This window comes from Mustela nivalis (assembly GCF_964662115.1).
Source record: "Mustela nivalis genome assembly, chromosome: 7".
Lineage (NCBI taxonomy): Eukaryota > Metazoa > Chordata > Mammalia > Carnivora > Mustelidae > Mustela > Mustela nivalis.
The window spans coordinates 72,879,405-72,900,569 of record NC_139026.1 but is presented as its reverse complement, the minus strand read 5'-3'; the positions used below and the strand labels follow the sequence as shown (position 1 = coordinate 72,900,569).

At 36.0% G+C, this 21,165-nt stretch overlaps 1 protein-coding gene across 1 annotated transcript in view; it reads right to left on the bottom strand.

Annotated features, from left to right (window-relative positions):
* Positions 1-21,165, bottom strand: part of SOX5 (SRY-box transcription factor 5) — a 404,989-nt gene that overhangs the window by 88,321 nt on the left and 295,503 nt on the right. The window contains exon 8 of the mRNA XM_082742456.1: positions 17,289-17,374. Within this exon, the coding sequence (XP_082598582.1) occupies positions 17,289-17,374 (86 nt within the window). The remainder of the gene's footprint in view (positions 1-17,288; positions 17,375-21,165) is intronic.

The following is a 21,165-nucleotide window of genomic DNA, read 5'->3' as shown; positions in this document are numbered from 1 at the left end:
GATCTCAGCCAGCGAGAAAATAAAAAGGGTGATAAAGAAAAAATGAAGATAAAGTCAACCTGATTTAAAGTGAAAATACTTTAGTATAGGGGACACATTTTTCAGTGGTGTTCTCTCTCATATGATTGGGAAAATTTAGCCATTAGAGTACAACAACATGAATCAATTTATCATTGATCTTGTACTTCTGTAGCATATCACATTTACACAAATTCTAACAAAAGGTTCACAAAATGCTCTATAAATGCCATACCACATACTTCATTAGATTAATTAATAAATGTTGTTACTATTATTTTATTAACAGAAAGTGGGATAGTGTTACTAATTCAATGGAATTAATCAGAAAAAATCAGAAGCAAAAATCAGATAAAATTACCTACAGTTTATTATTTTAGCCACCAAAACAAAACAAACAAGCAGCAAAATCCAACTTTTGCTCTTTCTCCTTAACTTGGTACTTTACCAGAATTCTCAGTTCTTTAAATATCAATCCAATAGAGTTTGAGGCAACATAGTATTTTGGATTCACTACTACTAATAAGAAAAGCCATGCAGTGAAACTATTAATCCATATGAACCAAGTACAACTTAAAGCTGTGTGCATGAGCCCAGGCAAATGTCTATGAACACATATGGTCATATATGCATTCTTTTGTCATTTTTCAATTTAGTCAATATATATTTCTTGAAAGATATTGAGCTAGTTCCCGTGAAGGTTATGCTTTAAACAAATATTTTAGTTTATTTTATAAAGGTGCTCCCAACATGAACAACAAAGAAACATAAACAATCAGCATTTAAGCATTTAAAACTTAAACATAATTATATATATGCATATATATATATAAAATTATAAATATTTACGTATCTATATTAGCAAATTAATTTCATGTCGGTAATCACTGTTTTTTAAGCATTCTGCACGGTATTTAGTCTGCATAACAATTCTAGCGGTCGAGTATTACTAACCCGGTTTATAGACTCTGAGAATGTATACCTAGCAAAGTTAAGGAACCTGCCTCAAGTAGCGAATCTAGTGGTTACTGAGACTCATATGTTCTGGATGGTAATGGGTAATGGGACTTATTCTTTTGTTCATGCATATATTTATCCCTCTTTCAATCAACGAATATTAATTAAAGGCTCATCTAAGGCAAGAACAATGAAAAAGCGAACATTATCCAGGAATCAATTCCCAGTTCTTTTAAAAAGGATCTTATTCTCGGGGCCCCTGGGTGGCTCAGTGGGTTAAAACCTCTGCCTTCGGCTCTGGTCGTGATCCCGGGGTCCTAGGATTGAGCCGCACATCGGGATCTCTGCTCGGCAGGGACCCTGCGCTTCCCTTCCTCTCTCTCTCTGCCTGCCTCTCTGCCTACTTGTGATCTCTGTCAAATAAATAAATAAAATCTAAAAAAAAAAAAAAAAAGGATCTTATTCTCATTTCTCTAAGGAAGATGCAGAAATGACTAGTAAGCACATAAGAAAATGCTCAATATTACTAATCATTAGGGAAATGCAAACCAAAGCCACAATGTGCTATCACCTAACACCTATTTATATGGCTATTATCAAAATGAAAGGAAACAAAATAGTAAAACCAGAAGAAAATGACAAATGATGGTGAGGATGTAGAGAAATTGGAATGGTTGTTCATTGCTGATAGAAATATACCATGGTGTAGTCTCTGTGGAAAACATGGCAGGTCCTCAAAAAACTAAACTTAAAATTATCGTATGATTCAGCAGCAATCCCACTTCTGGGTATACACCCAAAATACTTGAAAGCAGGGACTAGGACAGATATTTGTATATCCTCGTTCGTAGGAGTACTATTTACCATAGCAAAAGGTGAAAACAACCTAAATACCTACCAGTGGATGAATGGGTAAACAACAGATGGCATATACAAGCAAGAGAATATTATTCAGCCTTAAAAGGGAAGAAAATTCTGACACATGGTGAAACTTGAAATATTACACTACATGAATAAGCCAGAAAAGACCAAACATTGTATGATTCCTCTTTATATGAAGTACCTCAAATGGATAATTTATGGAGACAGAAGGTAGAAGGGCAATTACCAGAGACTTGGCTGAGGGAGTGGTGAAAAAGTCAGGAGATCCTCTTTAATGGGTATGAACTTTCGATTTAAAATGATGAACAGCTGGGAAGATGGGGAGTGGTGATGGTCCTACAACAATGTGGACATACTTTATGCCCCTGAATTGTATGCTAGCAAATGCTTAAGATGCTAAAGTTTATGTTATAGATACCTTACCATAATAAAAAGTAAATCCATGGAAAGATTTAATAAAAATAAATAAAATTTGGGTCACGATCAAAATTTTAAAAAATAATTAAGAGCAGAAATTACATAGTGAAGTCTTTACTCCAACAAAATCAGATGAGCAGTTAACATAAAAAGAGAGCCAAATGAACAAAGCATAAACAAAGAAATGCTGGCATTAAGGATGGCAGACAGAGCTGAAAGCCATGTTAAATTGGGGGTCTGAAAGCACATCTACCGAACCGTAGGTAGCTCGCTCCTCTCAGCTTCAACTGTGCCATCAATGGTCAACCCAGCTTCATTTCCCTAGGCAGTTGATGACGCAACTCTTTTCAGAGGTGCAAAAAGATCAAGGGAATTTGAGGGGTGATAATCAATTTTACTGGGTGTTAATTTTAGAAACTTAAAAAAAAATAAAAGATACCATGTAAAAATGAAAAGGACCTTATTCAACAACTTTGACTTATAATCCTAAACCATTTGGGCCTTCCTTCCCAAGAATGAATCAGGAAAAGTGGGAATTTACTAACACTGTAGATTACAACGATTTTTTTTTAATTACTAAATTCAGACCTGATCTCTCTATATCTCTAATGTTTCCATATGGGTATAAAAAATGAATTACAAATGGTTTGAGCGTGCAGGAGAGCAGCTAGCTAGGGGTACCACCCACTGTTTGAGATAATAGGAGTATAAAGTTCTGATAGTAGACTATTAAGTAAACAAGGTGAAAAGCAGTTCTTTCCATTTCAGCTGAGGCAAAGAAACAAATTGTGCTGTACTTTCTTAGTATAAAAATAATGAGCACTGCTTCCCCATCTACATGTTTCCTTTCCAGGAGAACTCACACTTCTTTCCCAAACTATGAAGCATAGTTTGAAAACATACCAGTTCTAATGGGAGAATGAGTGAAAACACGATTGTTTCAACTGCTGGTGTTCTGGTCTAAATGGAAGCCTCTACCATTGACATATTTGGCTTCATTAATAGAGAAGATAAATTAGGCTAGGCTCTCCTACGATCATTTAGAATGTTATGTATTCTATTTAGACCAAAAGAACAAGGCTCTAGATATACTTGTCCTCTGTTTCCATCCTTGCCATTTAAATATTCCTCATTCTAATTTCTGACTCATGAACTCCTATGTGAATTACTTCTTTTAATTGTTTAGCCAACAAGCAAAAGCTTGAGAGTCCCCCCCATTTTTTTTCACTGTCATGGGAGACTAACAAGGGAGTTAAAGGCTCAGATTTTGATTAACAAAATCTTTCCTTCTTTCTGAAGGGGAAGGACGAGGTAGAGAAGGACTGACAGAGGAGGGTAGCTAAGAACGTAGAGAGGAACAGTAAATGAAGAAGGAAAAAAAAAAGAAGACATAAAAGTAAAAACAAAGAGAAAATTTTCTAAGAAACAGGAACAGGAAGGTTGATTTTCAGAAATATTTTCCTATTTTAAAACCTTTAGCGGCCAACACCCAAGGACAACAAAGTAGGTAGCGTCCAGCAAAGTTGGTAGTGTCCGAACACTGACGGTATACCTGAAGATGACAGCATTCTTATTACTGCTAGGAAGTTTTGTTTTGTTTTGCTTTAATGTGAAATTTTTATTTATTTACTTTTAGATAGCTCTTCTCTTCTTGTGTGTAAGTATACTCTTAGGTTGTCTATTGGGTCATCTAGCAGTGGTTTGACCTGCCCATCTTTCTTCTCATTCCATGGAGCTGGAATGGGAATAACTAAAACTTTCTTGCCTAATTTGATCTTCAGAGCTAGGCTGACTATTTCAAATTTCTAAAACATTTCTTTTGAATGCCTCAGATCAATAATTGCCTCATTACCCTTCTCTCATATTTCCCTGACAGCACATGAATAAATAGGTCTATGAATCAGAGAAGTCTACTTGTAAGCTGCAAAGGCACCTTCTGGGGATTTCTGGGGCTCCTGGTTACTTTCACTAGTGCTTCTCTTGCTTCATTTTTTTCCCTTCCTCTCTCTCTATATATGTATTATATATATTCACATATATATTATATATATATATATATTTCCCTTCACACACACACACACATACATATATATGACAGCTAGAGGAAGAACAGGAACATGCATTTTACAAATAAGAAAACTTGAGTCATGAGCACATTAAATGACTTGAGACCAGACTCCTACAACACTTCGAAACCAGGCTGCAACTTGAACCCTTATTTGATGAGCAGTTTGGGTGGTTAGGAGGATCATGATAGTTAGATATACTACTTTGGCTGCCTTTATTATGCCCTATTCATTCTTACTCCCTAACTATCCATGTTGTAAAACTCTCCCCATCATAACAAACACTATAAATTTCCAGTAGCACATTGGTTTTCTTCAAAGGGAAAAGCTTGTCCATTTCCCAAATGATTGTCAATACCATAAAAGCTCTAGTAATTCATATGGAATGAAAAGAAATAGATTCATAATAAGTAGATAAAATAGATAAATAAATAGATTTCTTGTAGTCTTATATAAGAAAAATAAGTAGATAAATAGATAAATAAATAGATTTCTTGTAGTCTTGCATGTAAAGATTTTCACATTGAAAACATATTTTATTTTCATAAAGACATTCTTCTTGCATTAAATACTTGAATAAAGATGGAAATCTCCAATCACCGTACTCCTTTGTACTATAAAACATAATGGCTCTATCTCAGAAAATTACTTGCTAAATTGAGTTACCAGATAACTTGTTAGGCTTGTTTCTGACAATGGGAAATACTTGAACTTAGGAAATAATGATGAGGATGACAACAGCTAATGACAGCTAAACATTCTGCATGTAGTGTCTCATTTAATCCTTCGAACACCTTTATCGTCTATGAAAATATTATCAAATTTCACATGGGAAGCAACAAAGACTAAGAGGTATTTAGTAACTTGACCAAAGATACACACAAACAGCATCTCATTACGGAACCAAAGCCCATAAGCCACTATACTCTATGTGCCATTTACATATGATTTATTTGTAAAATTTATTTGAATATTTTTAAATATTTAAGTAAAATCTGGGGAACACATTTTACAGAAAGGAGGAAAAAAAGAAGCTTACGTCATTTAAGTCATCTAACTAGTTACTGTGCCCACATACCAGTTTACTACCAAACTGTTACAATGCAAAGACTGAATCTGTGATGAGACACTTTATGCTTTCATACTGTATTTGTAGCTAGCTTGTACCTAAGGTGGCACTAAAATATCCAAACTTAAAACTGCTGTGTAAGGAAACCAGATATAAGAAGAATCAAATGAAGAAGGAATAAAAACGAACATTTAAGGACCTTAACTTTCTTTTTTTATTGTTTAATGAAATGTCTTGGCAGAACTTCTGTTATCTTTACCAAGTGTGTTACCTATACCATTTCTAATAACTTAAGCTTCCTTTAAAACTAAAGAACTAAATTTAGAGGGAAACTAGTCATGAAAAATATTTGAAGGGCACCTATTTGAAGGTAGGCGGAGTTGTAGGGCACTGTATAAATTTCCGATAGAGGCTTGTTATCGTAAAGCAACTACTATATGGGTGCCTGGGTGGCTCAGTGGATTAAGCCTCTGCCTTCGGTTCAGGTCATGATCTCAGGGTCCTAGGATAGAGCCCCGCATTGGGCTCTCTGCTCAGCGGGGAGCCTGCTTCCCCCCTCTCTCTCTGTCTGCCTCTCGGCCTACTTGTGATCTCTGTCTGTCAAATAAATAAATAAAATCTTTAAAAAAAAGCAACTACTATAGATGGATGGATAATATTTGCCATTGTTCTGCCTCATTCCTAAGAGAAGGTCATTGCAATCTTCACTATCAGTATTACTTTTGTCATTCTATGCCGAAGAAATTCTACTACTGGGAAAAGCAAGAGAACACTGTTGTAATTTTCATGTTCGAGGCATTAATTATGCTGGTGCGATGGCTCATTGTAGCAAATCATTTGGAAGCATACTTTGAATCTGTTCCTCCATTTCTTCCTGTCTACTTCCTAGCTCCAAGAAGTGGCTGGGTAAGAAAAAGGAGTATGACATTAAGGAAAAGGTCAGGATTAAGAAATATGAAATAATTAAGGGTTCATCCCCCCACCGCCCTTCTACTCATGCCTTCAGTTTGGCAGGACAATATGGAGAAACTTCCACAGGAAACAGCAAATTTGAAATCTATGGGACTGGATTAGGTTTTTTTTTATCTGAAGGAACCGAATAGGGCTCTATTTTCAAATCTCCTGAAGACAATTGCCAACCAAACACAGCTCAAAATTGTAATGTAGGTTTTCTCCATGGTCTCCCTCTCAGAACAGATCTTTCTTGACTACAAAATCTTATCTGCATGATTACATAATCATCTTTGAATACTATCTTTCTTCTAAGAAGCAAATAAAATATCAACAAGACTAGTGATGTAAACAATCTCACTTTGAACCTTCTATGAACAAATAGATATGAAACAGCATGCTTCTCTGTTGTTTTGTTTTCTGAATTCCTTGATCTTTCAATAGCTTTTCACAAAAGAATTAATTCACAGAGCACAATCATTGAACTCAGCAAAATGAAAGCAATTCAGAAGGTTGCCATTGTTACTAATATGCAAATCCTACCCATTGTTTTAGTCATCCTTAATTTAATAGTCTAAAAGCAAAAATAGCAATTTTTCTCCCCTCTTTTATACAAAAGCACTTAAAAATAATATATATGAATAAATATATGAGTTTATTTTCAGGAATACTGTGGTAAAATAGGAAGAAGCCAGATTTAGCTTTCAGTTGCTAGGATTCCAGGTGGTGCCCTTCTGTAATATCAGATCTAGCCAGGCCATCACTGAGAGTCTAAATTGTCTCATCAATAAAATTAAAGAGTTGGGTTCTAAGAATGGTTTTAAAATTTTGTTTGAGCAGCAGAATCTTTCATTCAAACAGTCTTAGCCAGTATAACTTGATCTATAAAGCAAACAAAAATGAATGGTACCGTTTGGGGTGCTTGGAGCCATTTGGACCCTGTGAATAGTTCGAAACAACTGTTTCCAATGAATGGTCTCTGAGGTCTTTTCCATTTTCAAATATACTTGATAGGACAGGAGGTTTTGTGGCTTTCTGCAAGGTCTATTCCACTTCTGTACTCCATTCATTCTTCCACATTTCAAGCTCCTTTATAATCCAGTAAGGATTCCTAACTCACTCATCTTTGCATTCCTTATGATTCTCAGCTTAAGCACTTACAAAGAATAAATATTTGCTGAGTAACTAAAATTTACGGAATACTGTGGGGTTTATAAAAATAATGTGGGGGGCACCTGGGTGGCTCAGTGGGTTAAAGCCTCTGCCTTTGGCTCAGGTCATGATCCCAGGGTCCTGAGATGGAGCCCTGCATCGGGCTCTCTGCTCGGCAGGGAGCCTGCTTCCCTTCCCTTCTCTCCACCTGCCTCTCTGCCTACCTGGGATCTCTGTCAAATAAATAAATAAAATCCTAAAAAAAAATTAAAAAAAAAATAATGTGCTTCCACATTCAAGTTTGAAACCACAGGAATTATTTCCTTAAAGGAAGTCATGAGAAGTTCATAAATTTTCTCAGACTTTTATGAGAAATAGCTTAGTATCTACAGACAACACAAGAGTAGAATAAGAGTATATATTCTGTTAATATATCCAGAAAAAGAGTAAGCTTTGAAGGGTGATACCAGAAAATCTTTTTTGTATTATTTATTTAGAAATGCATATTATATTAAAGGCATCTATGTAAATAACTAATTTTAAATTTTTTAAGGTATTTATAATAGTTCTGGGTGGCTCATAGAGACAATTCATTTGTATTATACCCATGGAAAAACATGACTCAGCAGGAGGCATTATTTTTATTTTATAGATATAAATATTGAGATAAAGAGTGAGCAACAGCAAAATACAGAACATCATACTCCAAGTAACTTCTCATATTTTGGGGGGATAACTAAACTCATTGCTTTCCACAGAGTCTTGTGATGGGTCTTAAAATTATGGCACACAGGGGAATATAATTATTTACTCATAAATAAGGTGATTAGCCTCAATTTTACTAACTTGCTTTACCTGCCATCCTCTAAAGTTAATCCAGGTAAGAGAAGTCTGCCAAGTCCCAATTTGTGAGAGGGCTTTTTAGAAAGAAGTAGTTTTAATTTCAGTTACTAAAACTTATTAAACAACTAATAATACCAAACATTTATAATTACCTAGCACATAACTTTGATAAATGGTCATTAATACTTTTATTGCTCAAGCACTTTATGTATATTATCTCATTTAATCCTCCCACTAAGATAACATTTAGAGAATTAGATAACTTAGGATAGAGAATTAGGTAACTTGCCCAAAGTCACAGAGCTGGTGAACAGCAGAACCATGGATCTTTAAGGCACAAATTGTTGCAGGAGCCACACTTTTAACCCTCATGTTATAATGCCTCTCACTAAGCAATAGTGCCTCTTAAAATATTAAGAATCTATGGATAATACCTTAATAAAAATTTTTCTTTACTGGGGCTAATAATACATTATATGTTAATAAAAATTTAAAAAAATTAAAAAATTTTGCTTTAGTCTTTATGTTTTCTAATCATCCCTTGCTGAGGGACTAAATTTTTCACTATATAATTAATTATCTACAAAAACACCTGTCCTAAGTTTATCAGTTGTATAGAACATAATTTACATGTTCTAGTTGCATGTTCTGAGACTTAGCCATGCAAATAACTGGATATTATTCAAGGATAATATTCAACAGTATTCTGGTACCAACACCACCAGAATTTTTTCCTCTTCAGGGGCATCTGTCTTCATTTGGGTCATTTAGGTTCAAGATTTTTTTTTTTAAGATTTTATTTATTTATTTATTGAGAGAGAGAGAGAGAGAGAGAGAAAGAGAAAGCAGGAGCAGAGGGGCAGAGGGAAAAGGAGAAGCAAACTCTCCACTGAGCAGGGAGACCTGTGCGGGACTCGTTCCAAGGACCCTCAGATCATGACTTGAGCTGAAGGCAGACACTTAACTGACTAAGCCACGCAAGCGGCACCCCTAGGTTCATGAGTCTTATGGTCCTATTAAAGTAGTAATTTTTATTTATGTGAAATATTACTCCTAAAGTTGGGCTTGTCTCCAGGAAAGTTTCCTTGACTAAATTAAAGGGTGCTAGTAATATCAACTAAATTGACAATTAGGTTGAAGAATAAATTTCTACTAAAAATACAGTCTGTGAATCTGAAGAATGTTGGTTGCTCTCTCTTCATGTGTGTATGTATATATATATATATATATATATATATATATATATATATAAAATTGAGTAGTTTCTGTTTTTCTTGATAACATGAAAAAACTTCACAATTTAAATTTCAATACATTGGTATTGTTCTTAGATTTGAATCTACTGTTGGCCTCAAGCCCTGCAATCCTTTTATGTCTGGTAATTAGCCACGAGACATTTTAGAGCAACCTAGGTCTGTTTTGATTAAGGGAACACAGAATGCATTGAGGAAAGGGCATGGACTGACTTGGGCCTGGAAACCTGGCACTGACAAATAGTTGTACTACTTTAGCATAGGCAACGGGGGGACTTCAACTACGATTTAAAGTTTAGCATTGATTTGGTTGGCCATTACAATGAAAATGGGCTCTGTGGAAAAGTACACATGTACAAATGCTTCTGTTAGCATGTAATGAGATACCATGGAACTGCTGGAAACAAGGAAATACAGAAATAGCAAGAAAAAGACACTGCTTGTAGGGTCTCCATTGTCCAAATGTCAAAACAGCTCCCGGGAACCCCAGGGGTGGTAATAACTATGGAAGTAGTTCCTACCAGCTCTTCCCTGGAGGAGATTCTTGAACACTGCTGGGTTCTGACTCTAGCCCATATGGGCTTGGAAAAGTCAGAGAAAATGTTGGCTGCACTTTTTCAGGCCTATTTGCATATGTTCTTTAGTATGCAGAATGTCTCTGTATATAATTTAATTGTTGGGTTTTTTGCCTCTATTAATACACATGCAAATGACTCACACTTGCAGCTGTGCTGTATTAATCATATGTGTGCTTCTGTCTGTCTGCCCTGCAGGCTCAGGGTCGAAGGGAGAGGAAAAGAGGGAATTCACTCTTTTAACCTGCAAGGAAGCTCGCTCATGCAGACAGAAGACCGACAGCAAACAGTGCACCAGGGCTGCGACTGAAATGAGGAGCGGATCAGCATTTTTCACCCTGTACGAAAATGACGATGACCTGAAAGTTACACTGAATCGTACAGTGCGTAGGTAGGTAAAGATGAAGACCGCCCTTGTAATTCTTTCAATAAGATGGTAAAAATCCTCACTTCCAGACCTCTCCATATGGTTATTTCTCCCTTATTGATTTTCTGGGTGTTTCTCTTGGTCAGACACATAAAGCCATGCTCAGTCACTTACAGTGCTCTGGGAATATGAAACATTTATCTGTGTCCTGTCATAATTATTGACCTCCTTCGGAGACTGGCAGGAGGTTGATAAAAAGATGAACTTCAGTTTTTCATCCATGTCTGCCTTGATGTTACTCTCTATCAGATAGAAGCTTAAGCCATTTCCACCAGGACTTCCATGTACCTTTGATAGCTATGAAAAAAGATTGATTTCCGTTGATATTTTGTATGATTCATTCTCTAACTTGATCACGAGTCATCTCTCATTTTCTCAGTCCCAGAGAAGGCATGTTACTGATGGCACTGGCTACTGGAATGATAGCCCCATGTGATTTCAATTCTGACAACTTGTAATTCTGAGTCCATATTCCAAAAATACTTTTATGGTTAAATTTAAAAAGCAATCCTACTGAATTCATTAAAAAGTTTTACTAATTCAGTAGAAATTCTTAATGACTGCTACATGCTTATTTTGAGTAAAATATGACCATCCAAGAATAATTTCAGTGTTTTTCCCTTTGCTTATCACTATTAATCATTGGTTGGAGTCGACATTTTTGGCTTCCTATAGGTAGAACAGGTGGCAACCATCTTTTGGCCAACACAAATACAGTATTTATAAAGTGAGAAATAAATGGATAAATATTTCCTTCTAATTTCAAATATTAAAAACCTAGCTTAAAAAATAGAAATAGTATATATATATATGCTACATTATAACTACTACTATTAAAAAAATGCATGCTGCCCATTAAGTAAAATGAAAATTCATGACAACAAATATGAGAAAGGAATGTTCGATGGACTGTTGCCATCATTTGGTTTTATTAATTAGAAATAGATGATTCACTTAACTTATTTCATCCAGTCACAAACGTCCAAAAGATTCAAAGTGTAACTTCATTTGGCTTAAATAATTATACTCACTTTTTGATACTGAAACAAAGCTATGTTAGCTTTCTATATAAATCAATTCCTCCTCTAAAGAGAGACAATATCAGGAGAAAAAAAAAATGTCAAGAGCATCAGTGGCTCTGGAAAGGGGGAAAAAAAAAGGGTAATCCAAAGGGAAAAAAATAAAAGAAGGAAAGAGTGGAAAAAACATGAAAGGTTAAATCCAGTATATGATATTGCTGATTGGGTAGTTACTATTTTGATAATGCACCCTTCCATTATTTAGAAATCACTTACTTTAGTATTGTGTTGGCAAGCTGAGCCCTATTGAGTCAAAGTACCTCTAGCAGTTCATAAACTTATATATGTGTATACATATGTTAACAAACAATACAAGAATAATCTAATGATAGGACGTTTGGCCCTTTTTGTATATGTGAATTATAACGACTTTAAAGGAATTACATAAACTGTAATAAATATTAAAATGCATTCTTTATGCAGCAGCCCATGGACATAATGAGATAAAGGGAAGCTAGCGCAGGAGAGATAGAGCTAGAGATTTCTCATATACTAAGAATCTTCCAGGAGGGGCTGAAAAATATAAAGTTCCCAGGACTTTAAATGAGTATCACTTGTCCCAGAAATTAATGACACACTGCTTTGTTATCTTATTAAAAATGATTCTGACCATTAGTTCATGATAGCTTCCTGCATTCTGTATGTACATACTGAGCAGCAACTATTTGCTAGGCATTAATCTGAGCTCTTGAGATACAATATTGAACAACAATAAGAAAAATGGCAGTCCCTGCTCTGGTGACCCTTAGAGAATATCTGGAACAGACAGACAACATAATAAGTTAGATACTATGTTTGAAGATGACAATCCTATCAGGAAAAAAATAAACAACAACAACAACAACAATGATGAAAGGGCGAATAAGGGAAATAGAAAATGTGGTGTCCCTGGAGGGTTACTCACATCCTAGAGATGTGAATTAAACGGGTTGGTTAGGGTAGGCTTCCGAGAGAGGACATTAAAGCAAATTCTTGAATGAGGTGCGAGAATGAGCTTCTGCACAGAGGGAAGAGTGTTTCAGGTAGAGGGACAGCTAATATAAAGCTCTAAAGTGGGAGCACACCTCGGCAGGTCAAGGGGCAGCAAAGAGTTTAGGGCAGCCGGAGCAGACTGAGTGAGGTGGGATGGAGTAAAACTATTATAAAAATATTTCTTTAAATACAAGTAAAGAGGGCGCCTGGGTGGCTCAGTGGGTTAAGCCGCTGCCTTTGGCTCAGGTCATGATCTCAGGCTCCTGGGATCGAGTCCCGCATCGGGCTCTCTGCTCAGCAGGGAGCCTGCTTCCTCCTCTCTCTCTGCCTACTTGTGATCTCTCTCTGTCAAATAAATAAATAAAACCTTAAAAAAATAAATAAATAAATAAATAAATACAAGTAAAGAAAATACTATAGTGCTAAACATGGTATTAGGCATATAAGGTTTTCCTAAGTTAATTTCTTTACATTAAAATAGGTACAAAATTTCAATTGGATATCTTATTGAATTCAAGCTACTAATTTTTTTTTTTCTTCCATGAACTAATGATGCCTTTGATGTCCTGTTAATCTAGGCTTGGGGACAGTGATGTATTCTTTTAAAAAGTGATGTTTTAATTTGCAACCTCAGGGAAATAGCAGTTGGCTTGGTAAAGGTGGTGGGTTATGGCATTCCAGAAAGAGGAAACACCACATGCAAAGATCCAGAAAACTTGAAAACACCAGGGAATCATCTAAGGTTCTTCAAATAGGAGAAGGACATGATCAGATTTTCTAAAATCAGAAAGCTCATTCCGACTAATGTAGAGTAGAGAAAGCATCAGAGAGGGGCAGAGGAAGACAGAAGAGCAGTTCAGGGGCTAGTGTGGTATCAGACAAGCAGGGAGGTAGCCAGCCTGACCAGAAGGATACTAGTTAGGGTGGAAAGAAATGGATGGCTCCTTAACGTATTTATTAGGTGGAATGAAAAGAGAGTGAAAGAATACGTGTGGAGGAACAGGAGAAAAGGATAATAGCTCTTGTGGTTCCAGGTCGAGCAGTAGATAGAATGGTGTCATTTGCTGCGACCAGAGAATGAGCAGGTCTACAGGCAAGAACGAGAATTGGTAAGTTGCATTTTGTACTCAGTATATACTGTCTGTAAACACCTACGTATTTCCTCTTGACAGCCAGCAAATAGTTGTCTGTATGGATTGGAGTCTCAGGAAAGACTGAACAGCAAAGAAACAGATAGATATTATGTTGTCAAATCCATTTTTTTATATATATACTTTTTAAAGTAAGCTCTACGCCCAACATGGGGCTTGAAATCACATCTTTGAGATCAGGAGTTGCATGCTCTACCAACTGAGCCAACCAAGCACCTCAAAGAGAAATAAATAAAATGGTGCCTTGGCACATGTTAATTTGTATGCTTTGTAGACACAATACAGATTAAGCTATTTTTTTTCCTCCATAAAAAAGAAAAAAACTGTATCACAATGCTTAGACTACTTTAACTGCTCCTATGGTACCTAAGTACAGTGATTTTAAAATGTAAGGTATATTTTACGACATGGCAAGGATTTCATTATTTTTATCCAGGAACATGAGATTATATTTAAGTAATAAATAGTGACTTAATTTAAAATGTCATTTTTCTTATCTTTTAAAATAACTGTACTCATCTTTATTCTTTCTTTAAGGAAGGTCGTGGTTTTTTTGGTATTACTTAACATTATCTTATCCAGGTATGAACAACTACATGTCAAAGATTGTTTCAAACGAAAACACAAATGGTAGGCAAACAAAGTTAACGATGAGTAGGAATATATTTATAGTGTCACTCCTTAGATCTGGATGTTCAAAAAGAGAGGCTTGAATTAACATAGATCTGCGTAAAGACGGATGAAATAAAAATGCTGCCTCAAATAGATAGCAGTCCTTATAAATCTGGCTACTTCTTCCAGCACTGTGATGCATATAGCATATTTGTATTAGTGCCAATTAATCAGCATTATTGTTATAATTTGATTAGCTCTTTACTGAGCTAGCAAATGTCCTAAGAGGGGCAATGTCTCCGAAGTTTAAAATCTCCTGTACTTGGAGAAGCAACTATAATTGTTTTAAAATCATGGATTTTGGACTCTGTGACCCAGTTTTCTTATTTGTCCAATGGAGATATCAGTATATAACATAAGGTGCTGCAATAAGAACGAAATGAAAGCCTTGCCAAAGAACTAGCATAAGAATCTAAGACTAAATCTTAATAACTAGAAGAGAATCTTAGTCACTGAGAAGGACCTGGAACTGATGGAGCCTACTCATTTTATTACTAAGGGATAGCCAATGGGGATCTGATGCAATATAATTAAAAGCAGAGTTTGAAGAAAATTAAAACTGCCTCAAACATTATACCCCACTGAAATGAAACGCCTCAGAAATAGGTATGCAAGATTGGGGCAAATGTTGGATAAGGGTTAAGATAAGATCTTCAGACCAGATGTTATAGTTAGCTTGTCTCTGACTCATGGGGTAGGTCTGTGAGGGAAGAATCAAATTTGATTGTCACCTTCAAGCAAACAAAGGGAGTATTAAAGGTGTCCTTTGCAGCTCTGGGGAATGCTGAAGTCGAGGTGGGGGATCTGTGAGTATAATGTCAGGAATATGAGTGGCAAAGTCAGTTGGTGTAGGAGTCCTAGCAAAGGATAGAGTCAGTCCACTTCAGAGAAAAGGCAGACAGTCTGCCTATTGAAATGGGTTTGCATTTGAATAGCATTGAGTACCATTTTAAAGTCACGGGCAAAATATGTGTGTGCGTGTGTGCGTGTGTGTGTGTGTGTGTGTGTGGATATATTTTAATAGTAGCTAAGGGCTTACCACAAAGATGTTTTGGATTATTAATTTTCCTGTTATACCACAGTGTTGGTTTACTGAGACCCTAACTAAAACCCATATATTTTTGGCACTCACTTATGGATACAATGCAATGTCACTTACATAAAAAAGAGCTCTATTCTATTTATAGATCAAATTATGGTGGTGTCTTTTTCTTGTTTTCTGAAAATGAAAAAAAAATTTATAAGGGAATCTGGCATATGATAAGGATGGAAATGAAGGATTTTCAAATATTTTAATACTATCTCCATAGGGAAAGAAGTTTGGATTGTTGCCTAATGAAGCTACTTTCTACTAGAAACCTACAATGAAACATTGGAGAGGCCCCCAACTTGCCCTTGCTTCCTCTCACCGTTAAGGGTGAAAGGAGACAAGAACGTGTAACTTGCTTTGAAAATGGACATCAGAAATCTCTAAAATTCCCATTTCCACATTCAATTATGTTGCTGGATATTCTTGACACTTCCTTTAATTTCACTACTCTTTAGTTTTACCTATCAGCACCACTTTCCTCTTATTGTCATTATTTCCCAGATGCCATGGCAAGGGATAACAAATGTTAACCTACACTAATTGTCCCTCTGGCTCTAACACTTCCCAAGGTATTTCCAGCTCAGAGAAATAAACATTCACATTGTAACTTTTCAAATAAAAGGTAGAATAGGAATGACTGTCATTAACCTCTGTAGAACACAGCATGTCTCAGTTCCTCGGGGGTTCTTCCTGTGAGACTTGACTGGGTTTCCAGAAACCCACCAGGTCTTCTGATAATCCCCCGTGCTGACCAGACATATAAAACTCTATTTTTCCCTACGGACTAAGATCATCTATCGTGACAATGCATTTTCATGAATACAATTTAAGTTTATTAAGCATAACTGCTTTACTTCTGGATTCATAGGCATACCATCTTTTAGGCAGAGGAAAATATAAAACTTCTCACAGGGAGATTAATTCTATTATTAGATGATCTCTTATTCCTGTTAATTGCATAACTATGAAGTCCATAATGACAGAAACTCCGGAAGACTTTGCAGGATGCTGATTCAAAGATTTAAGTAGTTAATGATGAAAGATAACTTTAATATATTATCAATATTCTTTCCAACTCCAGAGACAACATTTCTAAAATCACTTGGATATCCGGTAAAATTACAGTAAACTTTCCACTGACATTCTTGGATACATGGGGATATGTATTCTTTAGGGCTACAAAGATCTTAATTGGAGTGTCTGTAGAGTTGCGCTCATCTACGTGCTTGCTTTTTTGGTTTACTTATCTTTGCTTGCCCAATGAAATTGGCATTAGCAGAAGAATAAAAAGACCTACAAAGTCCCTAATACCGGGTGTCCCGAACATTTTTAAATGTAATTTTTGTTAAGTTGCCTGGATTCATAACACTCTGCTTGCATGTCGTGGACAGTTTTTGTTCTTATCTCGATGAGGACCATTCTAGGATGAAATTTTGTTACACAGTCCTCCAAGCAAAACTAGACCTGTTTTTGCCAAATCATAGCGGGCAATAAAAAATTACAATAAGCTGCCTTTAGTACAGAAAACAGGGCTCTTAAAAATTAAAAGGATCAACATCTCAACTTTTGGTTGAGGATCAGTGCAAGGAAACTCAAAAAAACAAAAAATTGTGAGGCACGTATCCCTCATCAGTTCTTTTCTGCTTTAACACGGTAATAGCTGTTTTCGATATTTACTTCACCTTGGTCTCTCCTGCATTGTTTCCCGACTTACCTGCAGTTGGAGCGGGCCTAAGCCTGGTGTTGCTGCGGCAGCAGCTGCCATGGTCGTCGGGATCAGCTGAACAGGGTAAGGGTCACCTAAGTAAGAGAATAATAGAGGTGTCAGCACCTTTTATCTACTCTCCACCTGCAAATTAAACTCGCGCATTCACTCTTTCCAAAAGCCTTCTTTTGTGTGCCTTGCTGGGGCCTAATGAAAAGCTCTATTGTGCAGCCTTTTACTAACACTCTTTTCACAATTCTGGCTGAGAGAGGAATGTGAATAAAAGGCACAAGCAATTAAGGCGGAAACCTCATCCTTTTTTCATGATGTATTTAGGAAAATGGGAGGAAAAAGTGTGCATTGATCAGAGGGCTGCACTTTGTCACACACACACACACACACACACACACACACGAGTCTTGGTAGGAGCACACCAACTCTCAGCCCATTTAAACTGTTATTATAAAAGGAACTTAACTAAACTTAATTCTATTTTAACAAACTAAAGATTTAAGCCAAACAGCTTATCTTTTGAATGCAATGTTATTGTCTCAATTCAAATATCCTCTTAAATAATGTCTTGTGGACAAATTCATAGCAAAGAAAACATTTTATGCATTTTTGTTTTATAAAAAAAATACTGGAATCTTTATTATCCCAGAGATAAATGTTTATAAAAACATACTATAAAGAAAACAGAAAATAGATGGTTTCTCCCTGAAGGGTTTCTGTTTGTGGTGATATCTGAAAACACGAAATCATAGTAATTCAAAATTAAAATTTTAATACATGTGATCTATAAAAATATAGAGACACAAATACATATATATATACATGTATATATATATACACTAGGCACTATACATATATATATATATATATATATATATATACACAAATATATATATATATACATGTAGAAGTTTACAGGGTATATTTTTTAAAGATTTTATTTATTTGAGGGAGAGAGAATGAGAGAGAGAGAATATGAGAAGGGAGAGGGTCAGAGGTAGAAGCAGACTCCCTGCAGAGCAAGGAGCTCCATGCGGGACTCAATCCTGGGACTCCAGGATCATGACCTGAGCCAAAGGCAGACGCTTAATGGACTGAGCTACTACACAGGTATGTACATACCGCCCTAAGGTATGTTTTTGATGCAAATTTTTTTCCACTTAGTAAAGAAGTACATGCACTTTTTGCATAGAGCTCAATGATACGCTAACAGATATGTACATTAGTATTTGAAATATGACTGTAGTAAAAAATTAAAAAATTGTAATTATAAGAACAATCGTCTAATATGTAAAACATATTGTTTTAGTAATCTAGCTTGTGAAAAACTTGTTCAATGTCAAATGTATGGAAAATACAACTGAAAATAACTCAGTTGATACTTTCATTCAAAAATATTGGTTGAGTATCTGCTATGTTTCAAGTACTGCTCCCAATACTAGAAATAGAGTTCTAAAGAAGACTAATATGCAGAGCTGTATTTACTGGGTATTTAATGAAGCTTAAGATTTGGAGTTCCTGGAAAGGTCCCTAGTTGTATTGTTTAAAGGATCATATGTTTTTATATTTGTCAGCTTTTTTACTTTGTTGTGATTTCTTTTTATAATGAAAATTATTTTTCACTTGTATGTGTTTTTGAAAATTATACATATATATAATTAAAATAATGATTATAAATAGACAATTACGTATATTCTTAAAGAGGGCTCCCAAATGATATTTTTCAGGCTTCAAAATACCTGAATTCACCTCTGCTGATCTGGCCTTCCCAGAACTTACAGCTTAATGGGAGAAAAAAAAATAAATAAAGCTCATTCAAGGATTTGAAGAAAATACAATGACTATTAAGATAGGGAAATATATAACACTAGGCACTACCCTGTGGGTACCCTAAACCTAGACTAAGAGGTCAAAGGTGGCCTCCAGGAAGAAGTTATGTTTAAGCTGAAATCTGAATCAAGTGAATGCTAGCCAAACAAAGAAGAAAAGGAAGAGCTTTCCTGAAAGGAAAAAATTTTCATGAAGACCCACAGTCAAAACAGAGTGTTCCTTCATAGCCCCATATAAGTGAAGTTTAGGGCACAGGTAAGGAAACAGAGGTAACTGTAACTGGAGAGGGAATCAGAGGTCAGATTATGTATTAACTTTATAAACAATATTAAAGAATCTAAACTTCATTCTGTGGCATAAAAGAAACCAGGAACATGGGGGGAAAATGGGTTGAGTAAAACCACTTGGCCTAGAGGTTGGAAGCTGGAGTCAATAACAAAAAGATGCACAAGTCTTGGGATGCCTGGGTGGCTCAGTTGGTTAAGCATCTGCCTTCAGCTTGAGTCATGATTCCCAGGGTCCTGGGAATCGAGTCCCACATTGGGCTCCTTGCTCAGAGGGGAGCCTGCTTCTCCCTCTGCCTTGTGGTAGTGCCCTCTTGCCCACTCTCTCTGACAAATAAATAATTTAAAAAAAGATGCAAAACTCTGTACAACACATAATAATGGTCTGCACTAGGGTCATGATATTGGGATGGAAAATGATGAGGAGAGTCAAGGGATAAAAAGAAGCGGAACTAAAAAACTTAATGATTGTTTACATATGAGAGTAAGAGAGGACTCAAGGATGACTCTCAAGTTTTCACAGAATAGCTTCGGAGTGGTACTGTTTGTTGGGTTTGCAAATGTAAATGAGAAGCAAGATGACAAGGTTGGGCCTGGTGCGGAAGGAGGAGGTGGGATGGTGTGGGGGGCGGTAAATAATTTTGTTTTGGACATTTTCAGTGTGAAATTATTATTAGATTCCTGAGTAGAGATGTCGAATCACTGGGTAAACATGTCAGGATTTTAGGGGAGAAATTCACATCAGAGACATAATTTTGAGACTGGTCAGGATATTTCTGGAATTTAAAACTCTAAACCCTCATGATACCATTTAGAAGTTAACTGTAGGTAAAATATAGGTCCAAGGATTGGATTGTGGAATATGCTAATATTTATGGTCAGGGAGATTTATAGTCAGGCAACTAGCAGAAAAATGGAGGAGAAATTAAATTTGACTTTCTAGAAGCCAAGTAAGGAAAGATTTTCAGAAAGAGTGATTTTTTTTTTCAAAGTCTGAATTTAGTAATGTGGAAGTCATTAGTGATTTCAAAAAGGGCAATTTCAATAGAGTGGAGGGTGAGAAGGCCTAATTGGAGTGAGGGTGATCAATAGAGTATGATTAAAAGAAAAAATCGAGGTAGGAAGTGTAGATCCTTGCCTTTAAAACTGAAGTTCTTGAAGAATAGTGTTAGTATCACCCAGAAGTTCCTTAGAAATGTAGAATTTCAGATCCCACTTCAAAACTCTTAAGGTAGGCATCCTCTAAGATGGAACCCCCAATGACTTCTACTTCTCTCCTTGTATTTATGTCCTTATGTAACCCTCTACCCTTGAAAAAAAGCTCAAGTGATGAGAGATTACTTTTGAGATAAACTGAACGCAAAGACTGTGGCTTTGTCTTGTTTATCTTCTCCCTATTCCTATCATCTCTGTCTTGAACCAAACCGCTGTGTTAAGATCTGCCCTATGGAGAGGCTCACATAGCAAAGGAATGATGTCTTCAGCCAACAGCAAGTAAAAAGATGGGGCCTGCCAACAACCAAAGGAGAAATCCTGGAAGCAGATTCTCCCCCAAATCAAGCCTAGAGATGACTGTTGTCCTGGGCAACACCTTGATTCCAGCTATGTGAAAGATCCCAACATGGCCATGTTCAAATAAATGTTGTTTTAAGCCACTACCTTTTGGGAGAATTTGTTAAAGTAGCAGCCATATATATATATATATATATACATTCTGAAAGAGAATTTCAATTTTAACACAAGTCCTGGATGATTTATAT